The 22,298-nt window shown below is 41.1% G+C and overlaps 1 protein-coding gene across 1 annotated transcript in view; it reads right to left on the bottom strand.

Annotated features, from left to right (window-relative positions):
• Positions 1-5,503: 5,503 nt before the first annotated feature.
• GAN (gigaxonin) overlaps positions 5,504-22,298 on the bottom strand; it is a gene marked incomplete at both ends in the record, with an annotated part of 29,026 nt that continues 12,231 nt past the window's right edge. Inside the window, 10 exons of the mRNA XM_080637748.1 lie at positions 5,504-5,685; positions 6,474-6,583; positions 15,156-15,284; positions 15,765-15,901; positions 16,207-16,356; positions 17,438-17,550; positions 18,001-18,122; positions 19,041-19,258; positions 19,728-20,078; positions 20,911-21,025. Of these exons, the coding sequence (XP_080493874.1) occupies positions 5,504-5,685; positions 6,474-6,583; positions 15,156-15,284; positions 15,765-15,901; positions 16,207-16,356; positions 17,438-17,550; positions 18,001-18,122; positions 19,041-19,258; positions 19,728-20,078; positions 20,911-21,025 (1,627 nt within the window). The remainder of the gene's footprint in view (positions 5,686-6,473; positions 6,584-15,155; positions 15,285-15,764; positions 15,902-16,206; positions 16,357-17,437; positions 17,551-18,000; positions 18,123-19,040; positions 19,259-19,727; positions 20,079-20,910; positions 21,026-22,298) is intronic.

Raw genomic sequence — 22,298 nt, 5'->3', positions numbered from 1 at the left:
GCAGCAGTTTATAGTTTAATTCTCCTATCACCTTATTCCTTTTAGCAGATGTTTTTAGCTAGGTAGGCACTTTGCATGGTTTTAGTCTATTCTAACAGCTTACCTGTTCATCAAAAATTTACTGATTACTCGAGTGTAGCAGCAGTTGGATTTCAAAGTCACACAGGACATGGCTGATCGGAGATGTCACCTTAAAGCCTGGCTGCAAACTTTCCTTCCTACATTAAGGAATTTCCCAGAAAATAAACCCACCAAAACCATAGGGATTCTGCAGAGGAAGTGTCCAGCCTGTCAGCAAGCTTTAGAGCACGCAGCTCTGACCCCTACAGAAAAGGAACAGGGCTTACTGAAACCTCACTGGCTTCACAACCATGTCTCCAAGTCAGCCTTTACTGACTCACCTTCCCAATCCTAAGTGACCAGACAGATCTCCCTTCTCTTTCCCAAGCAGCGCGCCACAGAAACACATGCCCTGACATGGCTCTCAACTCCAACAGCAAACAAGGAAGAGCAACAGAAAATGGCAAATGTCAAAAGGCCACAGCACTGACAGCTACACCACTAGCCTGCAGTTGATCCTTAATGGTAAAAGGAAATACTCCATGTGAAGATGGAAATAGTAGCTTTAACTGCAAAACAAACATGTATATAATTAGCACCCGGCCCAACCACCTGAAGAAGCTGTTTAAGTATACCAAAGAGTCAAGAGAACACAAACATCAAAGTTTTTATGCTAACACTAGAAGCAGAAAGGATCCGCATCCTAAGTCAAACAGAACTCATGGGAAAACATCAGTGTGAGTGGCACCAAAACATACCTCAGTTACCATCATCAGTATGCCTGTGCCCATGGGTGTAGTCATGCTTCCCAAGACACTGCTTCCCTTCTGCAGATAAGATTAATGCAAGCAAACTGCGTTTTACCTAAATATTTATAATTTTAAGTAGTAAAACCTGTTGCCAGCTGCCATTTGTATTGTACTTGCATGGCACTAGTGCTCTAACAAAGTGTCCATATGCATCACAGGGAGCGATGTCTCAAGGCAGCTGTGAAGAGCAACACAAACCTGCAGAACAGTATTAAAATGAAAGTAAAGATTTACAGTGTTTTAAACAACATTCATTAAAAAAAAAACAAAACCCACAAAAAAACCACAAAAAACCCCAAAAATAACAGAACTGGTCTTCTTTTGGAAGACAGGGAATTTTAAGCATCTTCTATATTTTAACCAAGCAGTTGAATTTTTATACACAGAGGAACCCAAAAGTTTGGCACTTGTAACAACTTGCATTTGTTATTGCATCCTACTCTTTGCATGGCGTACGCATGTTACCAGAACCCACACAGGCTGTACAGCCACAGGAGTTATAGAGCCAGGCAAAGAAACTGCACTTAAACCAGAGAACAACTCTCCCTAAACCCCTCACTTTTGTACTTGTGCATTTACCAAGTCACGCAGGCACAAGAAATACAGCAAAAAAAAAAGAAAAGAAATTAAGCTGCCTGGTGCTTTCTGGAAGGGTTTAATGCAAGCCAGGTGCTTCAGAAGCTTTGATGAAAAACCTCCTGTTTACACCAAGAACTCTGCTGCAGAAGACAGGCTGTACCATGTGCAAGCACGCACACAAAAAGCAAAAGGGATAGAGCTTGCCCACAGTTATCAGTGAGTGCATTTTGTCAATTACCTTTTGTTTAAGATTCACTGCTGTCCTTTTGCATAACCTCATATTAATTTGCCTTCAATTTAAAGATGAAGTACCCTCAAAGCTACAGAAAGTCACCTGACGGGGAGCAGCTGAGCTGATAGCTTTTAGTTATTGTGGGAATGCTGTAAGGAATAGCTGATAAAATACACGAGAACAGGTAAAACTTAACAGAAGGCTCGCCAGGATGCCTCTTTTTCAAGTTATTGAAACAGAGAGGATGAGAATTTGAAATCCAACACTGACTCTTCAGGAATACAAGCACCTCACAAAGCCAGATAAGAAACAGAGACCAGGCAAAGTCTGTGCCTCCCTAAGAAACCCAAGAGATTTACTTTATGAGAGGAACAGCACTTTACTCCTTTATGTCTGTAATCACTACTCCTGCTGTGGAGAGCAGCCACAAGACTACACACATAGAACATGCACAGAGAACACTGCTGTGTGCTTATGGTAGTCTCTTTTTCTCCCCAGTTGCACTCTCAAACTTTGGATTTTACCCTTAAATTAGCAGTGTCAGAGGTTTTCAAAAAATAGCCTCTAGCACACAGAAAAAAGAAGAGGAAACTTTTGGAGGGGTTAAGAGCTGGAGTGAGGACTGAGCCACTGCTACTCCCATCTTCCACAACCCCTACCCCGTATTTGGTGATTTGCTGATTACAATCATAGAATCCTAGAACGGTTTGGGTTGGAAGGGATCTTAAAGATTACCCAGTTGCAACCCCCAGACTGCAAACTCACAAAATGCATGGAGTTGCTTCCCATATGGTTCAGTCATCATATGCAGGGGGTACACAGCCACCAGGACAGCTGGGGTGGTGGCACACACCAGTGAACCCAGTTCAATCTATAGCTGTCTGCACATGCTCAGGGAACCGGTGACCTCCCTCCACACAGCACTCCTGGTATCAAAGCCTCCCTCCTCTACTGCAGTCAACTGTTTCTCTCTTGGGAAAAGTCAGGTCAGGTCCCCGTACACCATCAGCTGCACAATCAGGCTCCCCCTGAGGAAAGGAGAGCCTTGGCTTCAAAGCCTTGCTCCAAACTGGGAGGCAGCGGAACCTGCTTATTGCACATCTCAAGAAATGCATTCACCAGTGGGCTTGCAGACCAGAACTGGACAGACACAAGTCAGAGACCCTGAAAGATGCACACAGAGAGACTAGAGCATCTCCAGGGTCAGCCCCACGGACAGCAGAGATGGGCAATAACCCACACTCCCTTAAAGCAAGGCCAAGGAAGCCAACTGTGAGATCTAGGGAGTGCTTTGATCTTCTGCTTGAGCATGCACCCGGAACTCCAGGACATGGTGTCTCTAGAGACTTGATCCCTGGCCGCCAACATACATGGCTTAAGGAATTAAGTTTGTACCTGTTTGAGGTGAAGAGGCTTAAATTTCTTGGTCAAATCTCACGAAGTGCATTTGCAACACACTCCAATTACTAAATTTGTTGCATTTATGTTAAAATCAAAAAGTAGGAGTACTTATTGTTAATCCTACTTTAAGTGTAAACATTTTGTTCAATAACTTTAACTGCAAAACACTGCTGGAGCATATACAATTTGGAATTATTATGTGCATTTATTACTTGGGGTTTCTGGATGCTGAATGACTTCAAACGTACTGGGAAGCTACAGGGACTCAAGAGATAGCAGCCTGCAATATTCTGAATAACATTTTCAAACATTTTCTAAGCCACTTAGAAAACAGCTCAAAAGTGAAATAGATACTTAGGAAACATTCATCACTTTTCAACGTGGGATCTTGGCACTTGTCTAAAAAAAAAAATAAAATAATTGAACAATGTAAGATTTTTCAAAAAAGGGAAGTTTTACAGATAAACTAACAGCACTTGATTTATTTCACAAGACAGCCAAGGATGGAAATAGTTCACATTTCTGTAGTAAAGCATTATATATAAATTTAAAATCTGAAGACATATATATATATATATATACACATACACCAAGTTTACTGCAATGCATAAATATATAAACTTTCTAATATGCCAACTAATATAGGTCAGAAAATTGATGTATATAGTTCAAGTTTTGCAGCACTTCAGCATTGTAAAAAATAAAAAATAAAATAAATAATGGTCAAGGATTTGGCTGCTGCCCTCTTTTTATCCCCCATTCTTTTGCTCAGAATCCCAGTAATTCCAACTACACACCAGCGCTATGGAGGGACTGAGCAGAAGTAAGTTTAAGAATGTCTCTTCAAGGAATATTTAGTGAAATATAACTATTTTGTACTACTTTGGGATTGTATTTCAGCATATCTAAGATGATCCCATAAAGGTGGAGGTTTACACTACCAACTAAGGGCAGAGATTGGTTTGTCTGAGGTCCACAGAGTTGCAGAGTGGAAAGTATTGTATGTAGTTATAATACTGGTTATACAAAGTCTCTTTTTCTGAAGGGCAGGAGATCTTATTTCTATTTCCATCTCCCTTTTTTTATTCTTTTAAATAAATACAGGTTATGCCCCACCCATCACAACAATAATGAAATTAAAAAGTGAGGTAAAAGTGTTCTACCAGCTGATCTTGACTATGAACAAAACTCAGAAAAATACCACTACTGATGTGAACAAGAATTAGTAAGAAAAACAATGCAAGATACTAAATTCTTCACTATAACCATACCATAAAACCCAGCTTTCAAAGTCAGACAGCAGTAAACAAGACTATACCTTAGCACAGAAATCATTAGTAAAACAACTTTTGATCGCAATTTAAAATCATTGTAGAAATTTTTCTTAACGTTTAGTCCAAAAATCATGTTTTCTGAAAAACAAATACAGGCTTGTCATATTTCACCTTTGTTCTATCAGAAATAAACTGCACTTTTCTATAATCCCCAGTCTTTAAAAGCATTTTTAGTTAGCAAGTGATCTGAAGTACAAAGGAACACACCTATTTTCTTTAATTTGTCAAGTTTTGCTGATTTTTAAGCAAAAGCTGCAATCATGATTAACCACTGCAAACACCGTTTCCTTTTTACTTCAAGGAAATGGCCACCAGAGCCTACACAGGAACGCAGCCCACACAGGAACGCATCCCATCCACCTGAACACCAGTTCATCAGGCTATCCAAATGACAGCGTAGAAAAACATGGTATACTTCTCTGTAGTATACTGTATCCATTTCAGATTAGTCCATTTTAAATATATTAAAAATATCTGTAGGAATGAAACCACTGCAAATGAATGAAAAAACCGTATGTACACATCTCCAACATTTTTAGGCACAGACCTTAACTTTTGAGAAAGGACTAGAAATCAAAGGTGCAACAACCAACATCTCCTATGGCATTATGGTCAAACCAGTATACCAGAAAGGTTGGTTATCATGTAGCTTCTGTGTATTACAGCTATCCAGTCCAAGATAGCACATTAAGTCTTATCAGTTCCCCTCAGGGGAAACACATCTTAAATCTTACTGTCAATAAACTTCACCAAAGGAATACCAATTCCCACCTATTTCAAGACATAAAAAAACCCTCCTTCGATAACACAGTTCTAATCTTCCAAATGACTACGACTGAAGGTGTTTCCTTAACCCCTTTTAATTTTCCCCCCTCTCTTCTTTTTAATGTATACTTAAGTTATTTGCTCCCGAAACAAGAACTGAGACTCAAGCTTTTTAAGCATTTAAAACAAAAACAGTTACCATACCAAAGCACAGCATACAGTGTAAGTTTCAGCTGTAATTTCTCAGCTTTTCCTTTATATAGAGCTATATTATGGTGGACTGCGCAGAATTCTTCCAGTCTCCTCCTCTGTCAGCATACGGCTCACGGAGAAGGTACTCGGATGCGGAATAACCCCTGTTGAAGCTGCAGTCGAAAGAGCTTGCAGTTTGCGATCCGCAAAGCCGCGCAGCCGGTGCGGCGGAGGTCCGATGGGAACAGTGGTTTAGTGCGCTGCCAGGTTCCCGTGCTTCTCTTAAATTCTCTAACATAGTCATAATTTGTACCTAAAGTCACACATGCACGCACACAAAAAGAGATAAAAACGCTTAAAATATAATGTAGCTACTGTCACATTTAACCTGTAATAATGCAAACACATGGATAAGAGCGTGTACAGAAACACAAATCAGTTTCTGGATGCATGATTGAAATTACTGTCAAAAGGAAACTACTATGACATTTTTACCTACTTAAATCCACCACATTTGGAATTCTGCTCTTTTATATCTTGTAGAAAGCCATGTTACACATTCATGTACCTACATATGGCCATGAAAGCACGCTGCCTTTCAAGTATCTTTTACAGTATGTGGCCAGATGTTGAAAGCTGAATATTGAATATGAATATGCTTACTAACTAGTACACATTTATTCGGTTGGGATTTAGAGACTAGAGTCACTATCGCATCCATATGAACCACTGGATCATGTTCCCAAAATGCAGGACCACCTGCTTACCACTGCAAAGGCAGGAGAAGCACCTACAGGCGCTAACATTTTTAATTATATTTATACAAATGCATAACATACTCTTAGTCTTGATCTCTTATGATCTTCAAACTGCTAAGCAACCAAATGGTTTAGTGCTGAATCAGTTTCTGAAGAGCTCCAGTGTACAAAACCAAACTGTACGTTTCTGTATGTCCAACATAATTAACCACAGTACCTTATCAGAACATAGTCCCAGCCTTTTATTCTAACAAAATGCAGTCTCATTAGTGCCAAACAGACTGGGATAGTGCCAAGACTGGAAAAAGATAAGCAACAGAAGGTTATTAGTTCTAATTCTGACCTGTATCAAGATCTCCAATCACATATATGCTGGCTCCGATGGGCACAGCTCCATACACGAAAGAAGAACTAGTTGGGATACACAGGTTCTGGTCATTTAGATAAATCCACCTGTAAAAATAATAATTAAAAAATGGTGATTTTTATTGAGCACATTAAAAAATCTGGATTATTTTTGCAACTGTAATCAGTAAAAAGTACTTTTTCAAATATATTAGCAATTAAAGGAGGGCCACGGAAAACCTCTATCCTCTGCTGGATACCAGGGGAAACCTAGTGACTGAGGATGAGGAAAAGGCTGAGGTGCTTAATGCTGCTTTTGCCTCAGTTTTTAACAGACAAACCAGCCATCCTCAGGGTACTCAGTTCCCTGAGCTTGATGGCATAGATGGGGAGCTGACTGAAGTCCCCATAATCCAGGAAGAAACAGACAGTGACCTCCTGCTCCACTGAGATGTATAAAAGTCTATGGAACTGGATAGGTTCCACCCAAGAGTGCTGACGGAGCTAGCAGAGGAGCTTGCCAAGCCACTCTCCATCATCTATCAGCAGTCCTGATCTAGTGGGCAGGTCCCAGAGGATTGGAGGCTGGCCAGTGTGATGCCTCTCTACAAAAAGGGCAGGAAGGAAGACCCCAAAACTCCAGGCCTGTCAGCCTGAGCTTAGTGCTGGGGAAGGTCAAGGAGCAGATCATCCTAAGTGAGGGAATAAAGCATCAGCAGGAAAACGGAGGGATCAGAACCAGTCAGCATGGGTTCACGAAGGGCAGGTCCTGCCTGACAAACCTGATCTCCTTCTACAACAAGGTGACCCTCCTGGTTGATGAGGGAAAGGCTGTGGACATTGTCTATTTGTACTTAAGTGAAGCCTTCGATACTGTGTCCCACAGCGTTCTCCTGGACAAACTGACTGTTCATGGCCTGGATATCATTTTTTGCTGGGTTGGAAACTGTCTGGATGACCAAGCCCTAAGATTGTTGGTAAATGGTATCACATCTAGCTGGCGAAAGGTCACTCGTGGTGACCTGCAGGGCTTAGGGTCAGGGCCAATGTTGTTTGACATCTTCATTGATGATCTGGATGAGAGGATTGAGTGCATCCTCAGTAAATTTGCAGCCAACACCAAGCTGGCTGGAAGCGCTGATCACTTGAAGCATAGGGAGGCTCTGCAGAGGGATCTGGACAGGCTGGATCGATGGGCTACAGGCAATGGTATGAGGCTCAACAAGGCAAAGTGAGGGTCCTGCATTTGGGCCAAAACAACCCCATGCAATGCTCCAGGCTTGGGGAAGAGTGGCTGGAAAGCTGCTCATGGAAAAGGACCTGGGGTTGCTGACTGACCGAGCTGAACATGAGCAGCTTGTGCCCAGGCAGGCAAGAAGAGAACAACATCCTGGCCTGTATCAGCAACAGTGTGGCCAGCAGGATCAGGGCAGTGATTGTCCCCCTGTAATGGGCACTGGTGAGGTGAACCTTGAATCCTGTGCTCAGTTCTGGGCCCCTCGCTGTAGGAGAGACATTGAGGTCCTGGACTGGGTCCAGAGAAGGGCAGTGAAGCTGGCAAAGGGTCTGGAGCACAAGACTGATAGGAATGACTGAGATACCTGGGGTTGTTTAGTCTGAAGGAAAGGATGCTGAGAGGGGACCTTATCGCTCCCTACAGCTATCTGAAAGGAAGTTGTGGTGAGGTGGGAATCAGTCTCTTCTCCCAAATAACAAGTGAAAGGACAAGAGGTAGCAGCCTCAAGCTGTGCCAGGGCAGGTTTAGGGTGTATATCTGGAAAAATTTCTTCACAAAGTGGGTGATCAGGTATTGGAACGGGCTGCCCACGGCAGTGGTAGAATCACTGTCCCTTGTAAGTGTTCAAAAACAGTGTAGATGAAGCCCCAGTGATATGGTTTAGTGGTGGTCTTGGCAGTCCTGGGGGAATGGTCTATGATCTTTTGACTCAAAAGCAGAGTATACAAGTTCATTCTTACGTAAAGACTGTCTAGTTCAGGACATCCTGGCATGTTCTAACCAGGAAAAGCAATTGGTACTGCTGTATGCGAAGCTCATAATACTTGATCCTGAAGTTGCTTTATTTCAGAATCACTCCACTTATCTGTATAACCAACCCATAATGAGTTCTTGCAGCCATCCAATATGACTTTCTGGAAGGAAACAGGCATATAAGGGAGCCTTTTCTACAACAATAGATAGAAGACTGGCAATTAAAATTGCAATGGATTTGGAGGAAAAAAAAAGAAAAAGAAGTCTATTACCTGGAATTGAAATAGACCTTCCTGATCACTCATCAGACTCTTTTCGAATCATTTTCTTGCTCCTACTGTAACCTTAGTGTTCATTTCAAGTGTATTCTCATTTCAACACTGAAATCAGCCTGACCTTTCTATCAAGGGAAAAGCAATTTTCAATGTTGAAGCCTTTGGAGACCAAGTAACTAGTTTCCTCACCCAGTGGGACACTGACTTGTAAAGATGTCCCATTTATCTAGAGCTGTCAGCATCCTTTCTGTGGTTCTGAAACAATTTTGAACAAAACGCTGCTGCACTTCTGCAGATGCTCCCACAGTTACTGTTTAGAGACCCTAAAAACATACAAATCAATGCTATTTTAGCACAGCAATGCTGTTTAGCATTTTTAGTTACTGCTCCTAGATCTTTTATCAAATAATTTACAGAGAACACGAAAGCTTGAAAAACTTTTGAAAAGCATCCCATATATTTTCATGGCCATACCTGGTCAATTTGAGAGAAATTAACATTAGGAAAAGTCTTGACAGATACTGCTGACCTTCAAAAATTCTGCATTATCTTAACCCATGATTCAGAAGCAAACCTCTTTTCCAGCACTGAAGGATATGCTGCTACTTACTAATTATCCTGGGGAAAGAGATCAGATTTTAAAGGGCAAATGAAAGGCTCAGCTGTCCAGTACTGTCTGTGCTGTACATGCAAGGATTTTGATTCTGTAGAAAGCAAGGGAACGTATTGTAGCAGTCACAGAGGAACTAACAGCAGCAGAAACAAGAAGCCCTCTACACTGGTTCAGAACCCCTGTTACAGAGCAAAACATTTCACACCATGTTACATTAGCTTCTTTTCCTGACTGGGCAATAGGACACAATATTTTCACTGGTTGTCATGGTTTAAGCCCAGGACACTGGTTTTTAGCACTAAGCGACCTAGAAATTATGAAAACTGAGTATGTGGCAGAAAAATACAGGACGATGACTGCAGTTTCTTTCTTTTTTCTTTTTTTTTCTTTTTTAACAGTAAATACAGGCCCACATTAAGGAATTAAAAAACACAATTAGACAAGTTTAGTCTAGCTACTGAACAAGTTTAGGCTTGGAAAATACGTGAATTTCACGGGCTTATCTGCACTAGATACTCAGGGCATCAAAGTTTAAATAAAAATACCCTAAACATATGAGGCCGAAGCATCTTCCTACTGTGTATCGTGGAAGGACGACATTAAGGTATGTGCAGTTGCTTGTGAAAAATCATTGTCACCCTTTCTCAATGCATATACTTTAAAAACCAGGCAGAACTTTTCAGGAACACTTACAGAGGCTTTAGCAGTTAAAACGAGGAAGAAACAAAGACAGGAAGGGCAAGGGGTCACATTTCTTCAGAATTTGATTAAGCTCCAGCTCCATGTGGGCTGTGCCTGCTGTTTGAACAGCATGGAAAAAACAACATGGCAAGAAATTCACAGTCTTCAGGAATTTGAAGACACTCCTTGGGACATAGCTCTTGCGTACTTCCCTGGGAGGGCTTTACTCAACCCGAATCAGAGAAGAGCAGGGAAGGAAGGCAAGTACCTCTGTAACCATAGACAGCAACGATTACTCTGAATCTGAAATATGCTTCCACTAGTGTAAAAAAAAAAAAAAAAAGACGAAGGAATCCTGATTCTTTTTTCAGTCTCAGACAAAATAATCCATCCACACTGCTGTGATTAACAAGCAGGATGGCAAGTGTTTTGTTTCCAAGTGAGAAGTAAATAAAAAAGTGATACAGAATCAATGTATTCCAGACACGTCACCTAAAGCTTACACCAGCTGTGAAAGGAAGCCAACAAATGAATAAGAATCTTCTCCCTGCTCCTGTCTGCTGTCAGTCACTTCGTTTTTTCATCACATTTGCATAAGCATTCTTCTAATGAAATTCCTGCACACTGAATGGGAGAATCTTCCTAATTACACATACTGCCTAATTTGATAGGTGGACCACTTGGTGGATAAAGAACTGGCTGGATGGCCACACACAAAGAGTTGTGGTCAATGGCTCAATGTCTGGCTGGAGACCTGTAACGAGTGGTGTCCCTCAGGGATCAGCATTGGGACCGGTCTTGTTCAACATCTTTGTTGGTGACATGGACAGTGGGATTGAGTACGCCCTCAGCAAGTTTGCCAATGACACCAAGCTGTGTGGTTTGGTTGATACTCTGGAGGGAAGGGATGCCATCCAGAGGGACCTTGACACGCTTCTGAGGTGGGCTGATGCCAACCTGACGAAGTTTAACCATGCCAAGTGCAAGGTCCTACACCTGGGTCGGAGCAACCCCAGGCACAGCTACAGGTTGGGCAGAGAAGAGATTCAGAGCAGCCCTGCAGAGAAGGACTTGGGGGTGTTGGTCGATGAGAAAATGAACATGAGCCGGCTTCAGTGTGTGCTCGCAGCCCAGAAAGCAACCGTATCCTGGGCTGCATCAAAAGGAGCGTGACCAGCAGGTCGAAGGAGGTGATCCTGCCCCTCTACTCTGCTCTCGTGAGACCTCACTTGCAGTACTGCATGCAGTTCTGGTGTCCTCAACATAAAAAGGACATGGAATGTTGGAGCAAGTCCAGAGGAGGCCACGAGGATGATCAGGGGACTGGAGCACCTCCCGTATGAAGACAGGCTGAGAAAGTTGTGGCTGTTCAGCCTGGAGAAGAGAAGGCTGCGTGGAGACCTCATAGCAGCCTTCCAGTATCTGAAGGGGGCCTATAAAGATGCTGGGGAGGGACTCCTCATTAAGGACTGTAGAGATAGGGTAAGGGGTTAAAACTTAAACAAGAGAACTTTAGATTAGATATAAGGAAGAAATTCTTTACTGTGAGGGTGGTGAGGCACTGGAATGGGTTGCCCAGGTGTCCTGGGTTCAGCAGCAGCAGTCACTTTTTCTCCTTCTTAGTAGCTGGTGCAGCGCTGTGTTTTGACTTTTGGCCTGGGGATAATACTGATAAAGCCGATGTTTTCAGTTGCTGGTCAGAATGTTTACTCTGATCAAGGACTCTGTGAGTCTCATGCTCTGCCAGGGAGGAGGGGAAGCCAGGAGGAAGCAGGCAGAGGACACCTGACCCAAACTAGCCAAAGAGGTATTCCATACCACAGCACGTCATGTCCAGGATGTAGAACTGAGAGTTACCCGGAAGGGCTGGATCACGGCAGGGTGGGGGCGAGGTACCAGTCAGTGAGCGGTTGTATTCTCTTCCCTTGTTATTTCCTTTATCATTATTATTGGTGTTAGCAGTAGTGATTTGTGTTATACCTTAGTTACTAAACTGTTCTTATTTCAAACTGTGGGAGTTGCATTCTTTCAATTCTCCTCTCCATCCCTCCAGGAGCGGGGGGAAGAAAGGGTGGGTGGGAAGTAGACTGCGTGGTTCTAATTTACGGCCTGGGCTTAAACCATGACACCAGGGAAGTTGTGAATGCTCCATTCCTGGCGGTGTTCAGGGCCAGGCTGGACAAAGCCTTGGGTGGCATGGTTTAGTGTGAGGTGTCCCTGCCCATGGCAGGGGGGTTGGAACTTGATGATCTTAAGGTCCTTTCCAACCCTAACTATTCTATGAGTCTATTATTCTACGATACTGGATTACTAGATTTAGTTGACTACTTAAGATACTGCTAAAATATTTCCTTATTTCTGTGATGTTTCAGGAGCAAAAATAATACTTCTAAGGAGTTTTTACCAAGTATTCATATTGTTTCTGAACAAGTATCTCTCCCTTATCTCCCTCGATACCTGCAAATTTTCATAATGCTTCTGAACCAGGAGCTCATGAAGAGAATGCCTACCCCACTTACAGACCACCAGTGGCTATACTCCAGGACAGAGATCTATCAGCAGCTCTTGCAAAGAATCCTAAAGCCAATTTGTGCTCTATTAAATATTTCTAAATATTCACATCAAAAACAAGAAACCCAAAACACCACAGTGTTTACAGACAGCATCCAACTCTCCACACACTTACGCAAGGCTAAATGGCATATTATAAATTAGGAACTCTGGCAGAAGGACTGACTGACCCATGAAGGTCCTTAAGATTAATAAGATTTCCTGCTGTTTACAGAGTAAAGCAATGCTGGAACATTGAGTGAAGGATATCCTTAAAACCCCATGAAAGAGGAGATGGAGATGTAAATCGATTTTTAGCTCAATTGGTATTTTAAGCAGGGTATAATAAAGCACATTGAGCACAAAAAGCTCAATCCATAGCCCTTGGAGGTAAAAAAAAAACCAAAACTACATCCTGCAGACCTGCGCTATGATATTTGCTATTTGTTATCCTTTGGTCATCTAAATTTATTCATGGTCGTGACTCAAAAAATAGGCTGACAAAACATTTGTTAATTGAAACTAACAAAGAAATCTCACTTCCAGAAGTACTTCAAATGTAAGAATTATTTTCTACATTATCCTGTCCACATTTCAAATATATGCTACTACCCACACTCAATTTATTTTATTAGTTGCTTATACTGCATAGCTTAACAGGAGCCTCAGTGTTTACTCTTCTGCCACCATGAAGATCTCAGCACATCTCCAGTCTCTACAGAAGTCTGTGTCATGGTCAAGAATAACAATTTTGGAAGACTCTGCACTGTGAGTTATTCTGGAGTAAGTTACTGTCAACGTAAGCAATATTAAACAAGTCTAGTCCTTTAATCCAAGTCAAGCCAGAATTATGCCAGTTTATATGAATTAATATGTTTATATACTGATCTAAGTACACACTTAGACATATACACTGAGTCAAACTCAGATCCTCATGGACTCTGGATGATGCCAGGCCCTGTGTTCTCAGGTAATGAGAGCCAAGGCACGTATGAAAGATGATGCCAATCACACACGTGTGCCTTGCTGCACGTACCTGCAAGCCAAAACATCTAATGGCTGAACTCACAGTACAAAACATTATTTCCATTCAAAAAGAAAGTGAGTGTGGTGGAGTTCTGCACTTACTTAAAAACAGCTGGAGAAGTCTGTACCTCATTACAAAGCATGTAGTACAGAGATGTAAAAAAGCACTGAGTTTTAGTTTGAGACTGCTAGGATTTATACACTGTGCTTTCTGACTCACTGCTGCTAACTCATCTTGCAAACACATTCCTCCTTCCCAGAGATCTCTTAACCCAACACTTTTAGACTTCTCTGTGCAATACACACATACACTCTCAGTGCAGTATTTCAGTATTACTCCTCCACTGCGACCACAAAAACAATATGTGCTGTAGAGTCTGAAGGTGCTTATATCATAGAATCCATTCCCACAACCCTCTGAGGGGTACCAGGGTACCAAAATCAGATTAACTGCTCGACTCCAGGAGGTGGAGCAGTAGGAGATATTGCAGTAACACCGCACCCTCTCCTGGCCAGTAACAGCACTCCTGCCTCCCAGGACTGAAACCGAGGCCTTCCAAAGCCACAGAGCACAAACCCCTGACAGCAGCACCCACCGCAGAAGCTGGGATAATTGTCCCAGTCTTCCTGCTTTCCATTTTCAAAGGAAGACACACAACCTGTGTACTACCTGCAGTGCAAGCACACATGTATTCGGAGTTAAATGTCTACACTCAAATTCTATGCAGTGGCAGAGCAGAAAGGCAAAGTCTGAGTACCTCAGCAGCCCTCAACACATGCCTCCCGCAGCAACTCAAGATCCAGACTACCTGCCGCTACTGTCTATCCTTTCTCTGCACCAGCACAGCGCTGGTGCCACACTACGTATGGGGTGTAAGAATAAGACCTGAAGCAACTGGATGATTATTATGATTTTACTTGAATCCTTCAACACCTCTAGGATGCCACACACCAGAAGCACTGCCGCGCTGCAGCCCGCAGGTGGCACCAAAGATTTTTCAAACTCCGCTTTGTGGGAGCTCTCTCTGAAACAACCTACACAGGCTCAAACATTGATCAGCTATAAATGCTTGGAACAGAAATGCATGGAATTTCTTATCTCTAGCTTAGTAATTCCCAACATGCGAATCCCTGGAGATAGGGCTGGATCACAGAGAAGCATCCCTGTTCATACTTCCACTCCTCCAGATGCACTCACAAGAAGCCTAAGGCATGAGTACCGGTAAGGGGGCAGCAGTACTCTAGCACTTGGGGGAATCACAGGGTTCAAGGGAAGAACGAGGCAAACTACCTGCATATTCAAGGTGTTTCTCCTGCTTAAGAACACTCAAGACATGGTGGCTCAGGGCTTTAGGACTGGTATCTTAGAGGGACATGCTACTGAAGCAGACAGCCCTTTGTAACAGCCATACTGTCTCATAAAAGGTAAACTGAACGACAGAGGTGCATGGTACAAACGTAATATGCTTTGAAGTGCTGGAGCAAAGGCAGACAGGTGAGTGTGTAAGGCACGTATTTTTTATCTTTATAGATGCAGCCAGTTACCTTTTAAACTCATCATGATAAAATTCAGATTTGCACGTCACCATCTCACTGGCTTGACTGTCATCACGACTCCTGACGCCACCAAATACATAAAGCTCAGAGGCAACTCCACAGGCCACTGCCCCAAACCTGAGAATCCAAATGAGAAAAGTAAGTAAATGCAATATACCAAAACAATTTCTTATATCCTTCTGAACTTTTTCCATTTTTTTTAAGTTTATATACACACATACTCCTTATGTTAACTACATGAGTCATGAATATAAATTATAAACACCCAATTCAGACCATGTAAAAGAATGAAATAGCAAAGTATTAATCTCTGGAAAAATTCTCAAGTTCTAGTTGAACTACAATTTCTAGTTTTCATTTTGCATTAGGGAAGTATTGCGTGTAACATCAGGAGTGTGTTTCTACAAAATTCGTATTTGTTGCCAAGATGCTCATCTTTACTCAGCCAAGTTAACTACAGGCCACCAGAAAGACATGATGAAATCCATAGGTTATCTTCAGGGATTCATCAAGGAAAAGACAACTCTTTCTCACCAGAGTGTTAACGAAAAAAGTTTTTACACAGCAGCCTAGCTCTCCCCTTCCATTTTCACTCACCTTCTCTCTTTCAGAGGGCAGATTGCTGTCCACTGCTGAGTCCGGGGGTCGTAACACTCAACAGATTCAAAGAGTTTTCCATAGGAGCCTCCACCCATTGCATAGATTTTCTTCTTCATAGCTGCATAGCAGCCAATCTTGTAGAAAAAAAGAAAAATCAGATGTAAAATGACATGCAAATGTACACTATTGAGAGCTCAAAACTAACTATATGCACATACCCACACGTATTTAGTTGCCTGCACCACATGTCAAACAATGCCACACAAAAATCCTCAGCCACAGTTTTGTTCTGGTATATGAAGAAAGCAGCTGCTCTCTCTTATTTCATTTTGAGACCGTTATAACTTCTACTTGAAACAAAAGGTTGAAATATATACATATATGTTGGCATTAACTATTAAACAGTAAGTAATGTGATAACATACAATGTAGTTTTTACCTTTCTAACCATGGTCAAGTCTGGCTGCTTGGTCCAGGTCCGGCTATAAATATCGTAGCTCTCCATAGAGATAAGCTCCCTTTCACCGTCCTCACCTCCCAGGATATACAGAATTCCATCAATTTCTACCACACCAAAATTATGTCGTGCCTAAGGAATATCAATACAGTCAAGACTGTAAAACACAACTGCCATCGGGAATAAATCAATACAATCTTTTTTCTGTATATCTGCCTGCAAAAGGTTATTGCTATTATCCCTGGGTTTAAGTTGGTTTGGGATTTTTAATGGTGAAGTCCTAAACTCCAGAATAAGATTATTAATTTATTCAACTAAACAAAATAAAGGGTATTCAAAAAATAGAGAGCAGCAAAAGCCAAAAGAGACCACAAAGAAACCTAAGAACAGAGCTTGGCCCTATTTCAGTTTGCACAGTAGCAGTCTCCACGACGAAGCTGTCGCTTTCAGGTCTCAACAGCAGCAAAACTCAGATCCATTATCTGTGAAAAGGCGGCTCTTCTATTTTTTATGTAGGAGAACAGCTACCCTCAGTCCCACAGCAAACAGAAAACACAACATACTGTAAAGTCTTACTCACAGTAAGCAGGAAACAACGCATCGTAACTACAAATGTAGCCTAATCTACAAGCTTTTGCCAACCAGAGACTAATGAGGAAAATCCTGTGGCAAACAACAATTTCTTAATAAATACCCTATGCTGATTTAAGAAGATAAAAACACAGGTGTATTAAGGATGTATGTTTACAAATAATAAACTGTACTTTTTGATGGAATGCAAATTTGAAGAAGGAAGCATTAACTCAAACCAAACCTAAACAGGTCTGTGCAAGCCAAGTTCTGTATGCTGGCCAGTCCTCTCTCCACCTTTTCTACAAAGTCCAATTCCTTTGTCCATTTAACAGTTCTCTTGTTTTAGAAGGCCAGTACTGGCAGAACATTAAGTATACTATATGACTGTTTGGTTACCAAATTCCTTAAATTCTGTAGTTCATTTTTACAGCTAGGTCTTCACTAATTGTTTAGTTTTTCCTGATCCAGCAGTCAGTATCAGACCACAAGTATTGCAGGATATAAACAGAAGTCAGTCTGTAGCATGATTTTGAATGTGTAAGATGCAAGTGACTGGAGATTCACAGCAAAATTCCCAGAAGAAAAGGAACATCTTGCCCAAATAAAAACTTAAATCTCAACAGTTAGATACAGATCTTGCCTCATTCATTGGTGGTAAGGAGCTCCATGAATTCGTATCTGGATCGTATTTCTCTCCAGAGCTTAGCGTTCCCTTGTTTTCATCCTGACCACCAAGCACGAATAAAAATCCTTCTGTAAAACAAAAGGCAACATGATCTTACAAGCAACACTCACACTTGTATACTGAGTGAGACAAGGTGACTGGTGAGCTCTATCCTGGAATTCACTAAGAGATTCAGACCAGGCACAGATCAAACTCAGGCCTGGAGAAGGTATATCTCAACTAAAGTCTACCCTTGTATATACTCTTCAACATATTCAGTGATGCAGCAACTAGAATTTCCTTAAAACATGGAATACTCCTGGAGACACAGATGTAGCAGATTCCCACAAAACGTTGAGGGAGTAAGACACTCAGATGACAGGGATTTTCACAGAACTAAGTAATGTTTTGGGCAGACAAAGGGGAAGCATGAAATAACCCCAGTGCAGTCAATCTTAAAAGAAAAAACATAAGCTATATTTTGAGGCACTGGTAAGTTTTTATAATACTGACTTTACAAATACAAAGTTCCCCTTTACCTGCTGACAATACTCCATGATTGATCCTTGGAATACTCATAGGAGCAAGTTCAATCCAGAGCTGTCTATTGGGATCATAAAGAGGACACATACACCGCATCACTGAGGTTGGTTTCCGTGATCTGAACACAGTGGTGGGGAGGGAACAAACAAAAACAGAAAGACAAGACAGTTTTACGAGTTTACCGTTAACAGCTTGTGTCCAAAGATTGCTTGTTCATTTTCTAGTGTATTTGGCTTTCATAAAGTGTAGCATTTTCTGGTAAGGAAAAGACTCCCCAACCAAATGTGCGTAAACTGAGTTTTGTACAGACACGAAACCAGATGTACTTCATTCGAACTCTATCTGCCTGTAGCATTTTTTATGAGGGAACTTTGAACAAACTAAAAACAACTGATGGAGAGTACTAGTAATGTCTGAGCAAACCAATGACAAACTGACGTGCAAACTGTTACTGGACTACTTCATTACACCTCTATAAAAAGCAAACATCTAAGTGCTGAACTTATTTAAACAGGACAAAAACCTCCCCTCCAGTACAGGGGGCACCCAAAAAACAAAACGGATTATTATGCAGAACAGGAATTTTCACCTGCCATCTCAGATGCACCAATAATAACTTTCTTGGGGGACCACAGCTATTATAAATTAAACAGTTAAAGCACGTTCATTATTTCTAAGATTATAGATACTTTTCAGATCATCAGAAAAAAGTTTCTCCAATGATCTGTACTTATTTTGAGTACAGCCTATTCAGTTAAATAAAAACCAGCCAACACCTACCGAATAAACCCCATGTCCTACTCTCTAGTACATGCTGAATGTTAGAAAATTATCTCAAAATAACTGTTTATTGCTGAATCACTCACAAAGGTATTTTAGGTGTGTCTGACCAACTTAAAACCAAACTCAAATGACAGAGTAATAAGCCCATTAGGTGGACATATTCTCTCCACACTGTGTTTTCAGACATGCCACGAATGCTGGATGCTTGTCTCTTCACCAGCTGTGACAACCTGCGGTACCACTCCATACTTACACTCGTTCTTCTCCACCAACAGTCACTATACACTCCGAGTAGCCTCGGGGCTTGAAGGAGGCCAGCATCGCCTCTCCCTGCTGGGGTGGTGTGAGGGGAATGTTGTTGCACTCTTTGACGATCTCCCTCACCAGCGGTTCACTCATCATCTGCTCACGTAAATATGCTGAATCTAAACCTGAAACCCACACTGCTGACATGACATCCTTCATGTGAACCTACAGGAGGAGAGAAATGTCAGAAAATCCCCCAAGCTTTACAGAACACCTCTAAGGCACTCCTACATACAGAAGGATCTATATTCATTAAAAACTTAAGTTTTTTAGTATTTGGAAGTAATAACAAAACTAACAACATAGTGTTATTAAGAAAATGCATTATTTTCATAGTTTCACCACAGACGTGCTACTTGCTTTCTCCCCACAAAACCAAGACTATATCAAACGCCAGAAAGTTACCTTTTTATTTAATACTTATTAAATAATAAAGGCAGCAGATAATACATCATCAACACAGCCCTCACCCTGTTACTGCAATTCCGCTGTCTGCATTTCAGGCAAAATTCAACTAGTTCTATAAATGCAAGATTATCCCTGAAAGAAATGTCTCCATTTCAAGTTCCCACCGATGAAAATAAACACTCCCATTTGGGCCACATTCAAAATATAAACATTTGGATGTCCTGACCTTTCTTGATTCAGAATCATGAGAAATCCACCTAATCACTGCTTCAAAGACGTATTTTTCATTTCCAACATTGAGCTTTTCCATCGACAGCACTTCTTTCAGTTTTTGAGGAGTCAGTTCCAAGAATTCCTCTGTGCTGCTGACATCTCGAAAGTGAGTCTCCAGATACTCTGAGGCAAGGTAGTGAACATGATGCAAACAATAGTGCAGTGCAAAGTCCCGAATACCAATACAGTTCTCAGCAGCTATGCAACCTTCTAAAAACTCACAGCAGAGAGTCTTTAAGTCTGTAAGCAGCAGGAGATCAGCTGCCTGTACCACATCTTGGATAGTTTCTTCATTTAGCCTGATCTGGAAGAATTAATTTAGAAGTTATACTACTATCTCACTCATTAATTTAATGACGTGCCCGCATTCATTACAGTCATTCTCAGCAGCTAAAAAAATGTATTAATGCCAGGGTAAAACTTAAGAGAAATTTGTATGATAGAACACATTTGTAAATTAACACAGGGACTGAAAGGCATTTGCTTGACAGGAATTTTGTGCCTGAAGTAACCATAAAATTGCTCATCTAAACTGAGAACATAAAATTACTTTTGCCTCAATAAATAAATAATTATTTAAAATGCATATCCAGAAGATAATGTCAAACCACATTTGCTTTTTCTTTTTCTGACAAAAATTAAACTCATTCAACAATCTCCATCTCCAAATAAACTGGACACACCAGCTAAGGCTACTGGCACCGAGATGTGAAGGGACATGCAACTAGGGGCCAGACAGGTGGACATGAGGGTCAGTAAGGGAAGATGCCTGATGTACTGCAATATTCAGTGCCAGAGTATCAATCTCTTTTGCTCTCAAACCAGTTCTTTTTTACAGCTATCAAAGACTGCATGTTTTAAAGCAGGTTACTGAAGGCAGCCACAAATTTCAGTACAAGCATTTGACATTGACTCATTTAGAGCCCTTCCTGGCTGCACTAGAAGAGCAGAGACAACTCCTGCAGAGCCTATTCCCTCTACTTCACATGCATAGCCCCAGCATGACATACCACTCTACAGAAGTTTTATGACAAAGCTTCAAACTTCAATAGGTTCATCTTTCTGGGAAGAAGTGTTAAAACCCAGGTTATTTTACCAAATATTCAATTTCTATCTAGTTTATTTGAATACCATACCTGCCCACTGAAGATGTAGTCTAGTATCTCTTTCATGATATCGACAGATATCCCTTCAAGCTCAATCTTGTACGTTGAGCCATCATCCTTTGGAGGATTATAATTCAATTTTGTTCTAAGAGAGGAGAAAAGAAAAAAAAGAAAAAGCTCACAATTTGGACATTTCTTGCTCTTGGTTTCCTGGAGAAACAAATGCTAACTGTGGATCATGTGAGTGGTAACAAGTATGTTAAAACCTTACAATATGATGTGAAAATTGTCTCTCAAATTAGCACAAAAAAGATGTATGTATTGTCTCTAGTATCACTCATCACATTTCTAAGTTCAGCAAATACGTCAGCCTTCTAAGATACCCATGGCATCAGAGAGCCAAAGTTAATTTTTCTCAGCTCACTCATCACAAGCACTCAAAAATCTCACTCAGAACTTCAAACAGAACTGCAGCTCTGCTGACAGATGAAACACAAGAATTTGATCTAATAAAGGTGGAAAAAAACCCAAAGCAAATTAAACCAAAAAACACTTCAACAACAAAAAATTTCAATGAGCAGATGTGACCAGAATATACACTGGCAGCACAAACATTTGGATTGAATTACCATTTTGTGTAGTTTATGGAGTTATCAGCCTAATGCTATGCCTGGCTGTAACTAAACTGTGAGCTCACAGCTGTACGAAACAGCCCATGTGCTGCTTAGCTGAGCTTTAAATATTCATCGGCATCAGTGGACGCTTCACTTATGAACAATTTCTTCAGAAATACCAGGGAGAGTTTGATGTACCTTTGAATAGAATGGAAGGGAGCTGGGAGAAAAGATGAGGAAATAATAAAAATAATACAGCAGACAGCATCATTTTCCATCTTCTGTTAGAGCAAACACTTTTTCCAGGAAAGACAACTCCAGGTGCTCAAAAGGGAGCAGTCTCCGCCAGTCTAACAAGCACAGCTACAAGAGCTAATAAAAGATCATTTTGAACACCTTTTTTTCATGCTTTAGGCAATGAAGAATACATTATATAAAGACCAGAAAACTTGTTTCACCACCTTCACATCTCTATCACAGCACATTAAAATAAAAGCCTTAAAAAAATTTCTTATTCATTTGAAGATATTCCTAGATAGAGTAAGTTTCTTAACGTGAAAAGCTGTGGCTTTTGTAAGATGAAAGAGTCAGTTCAACTGAGTCTTCTGCTGTCCACACTCATACTAATTAAATATATAACAGGACCTAGCTAAGGACAGATTCTGCTTCACTTACTCATATCAGAATAAATAAGAAATAATAAGAATAATGAAAGAGCATGCACATACAGAGGTAACACACATTTCATTCTAAGAGAGTGCCAAGGCTTCTTTATGCACATTTTCAAAACTATTCAAACTACAT

This window comes from Psittacula echo (genome assembly GCF_963264785.1).
Source record: "Psittacula echo genome assembly, chromosome: Z".
NCBI lineage: Eukaryota > Metazoa > Chordata > Aves > Psittaciformes > Psittacidae > Psittacula > Psittacula echo.
This window is presented reverse-complemented; position numbering and strand designations above follow the sequence as displayed.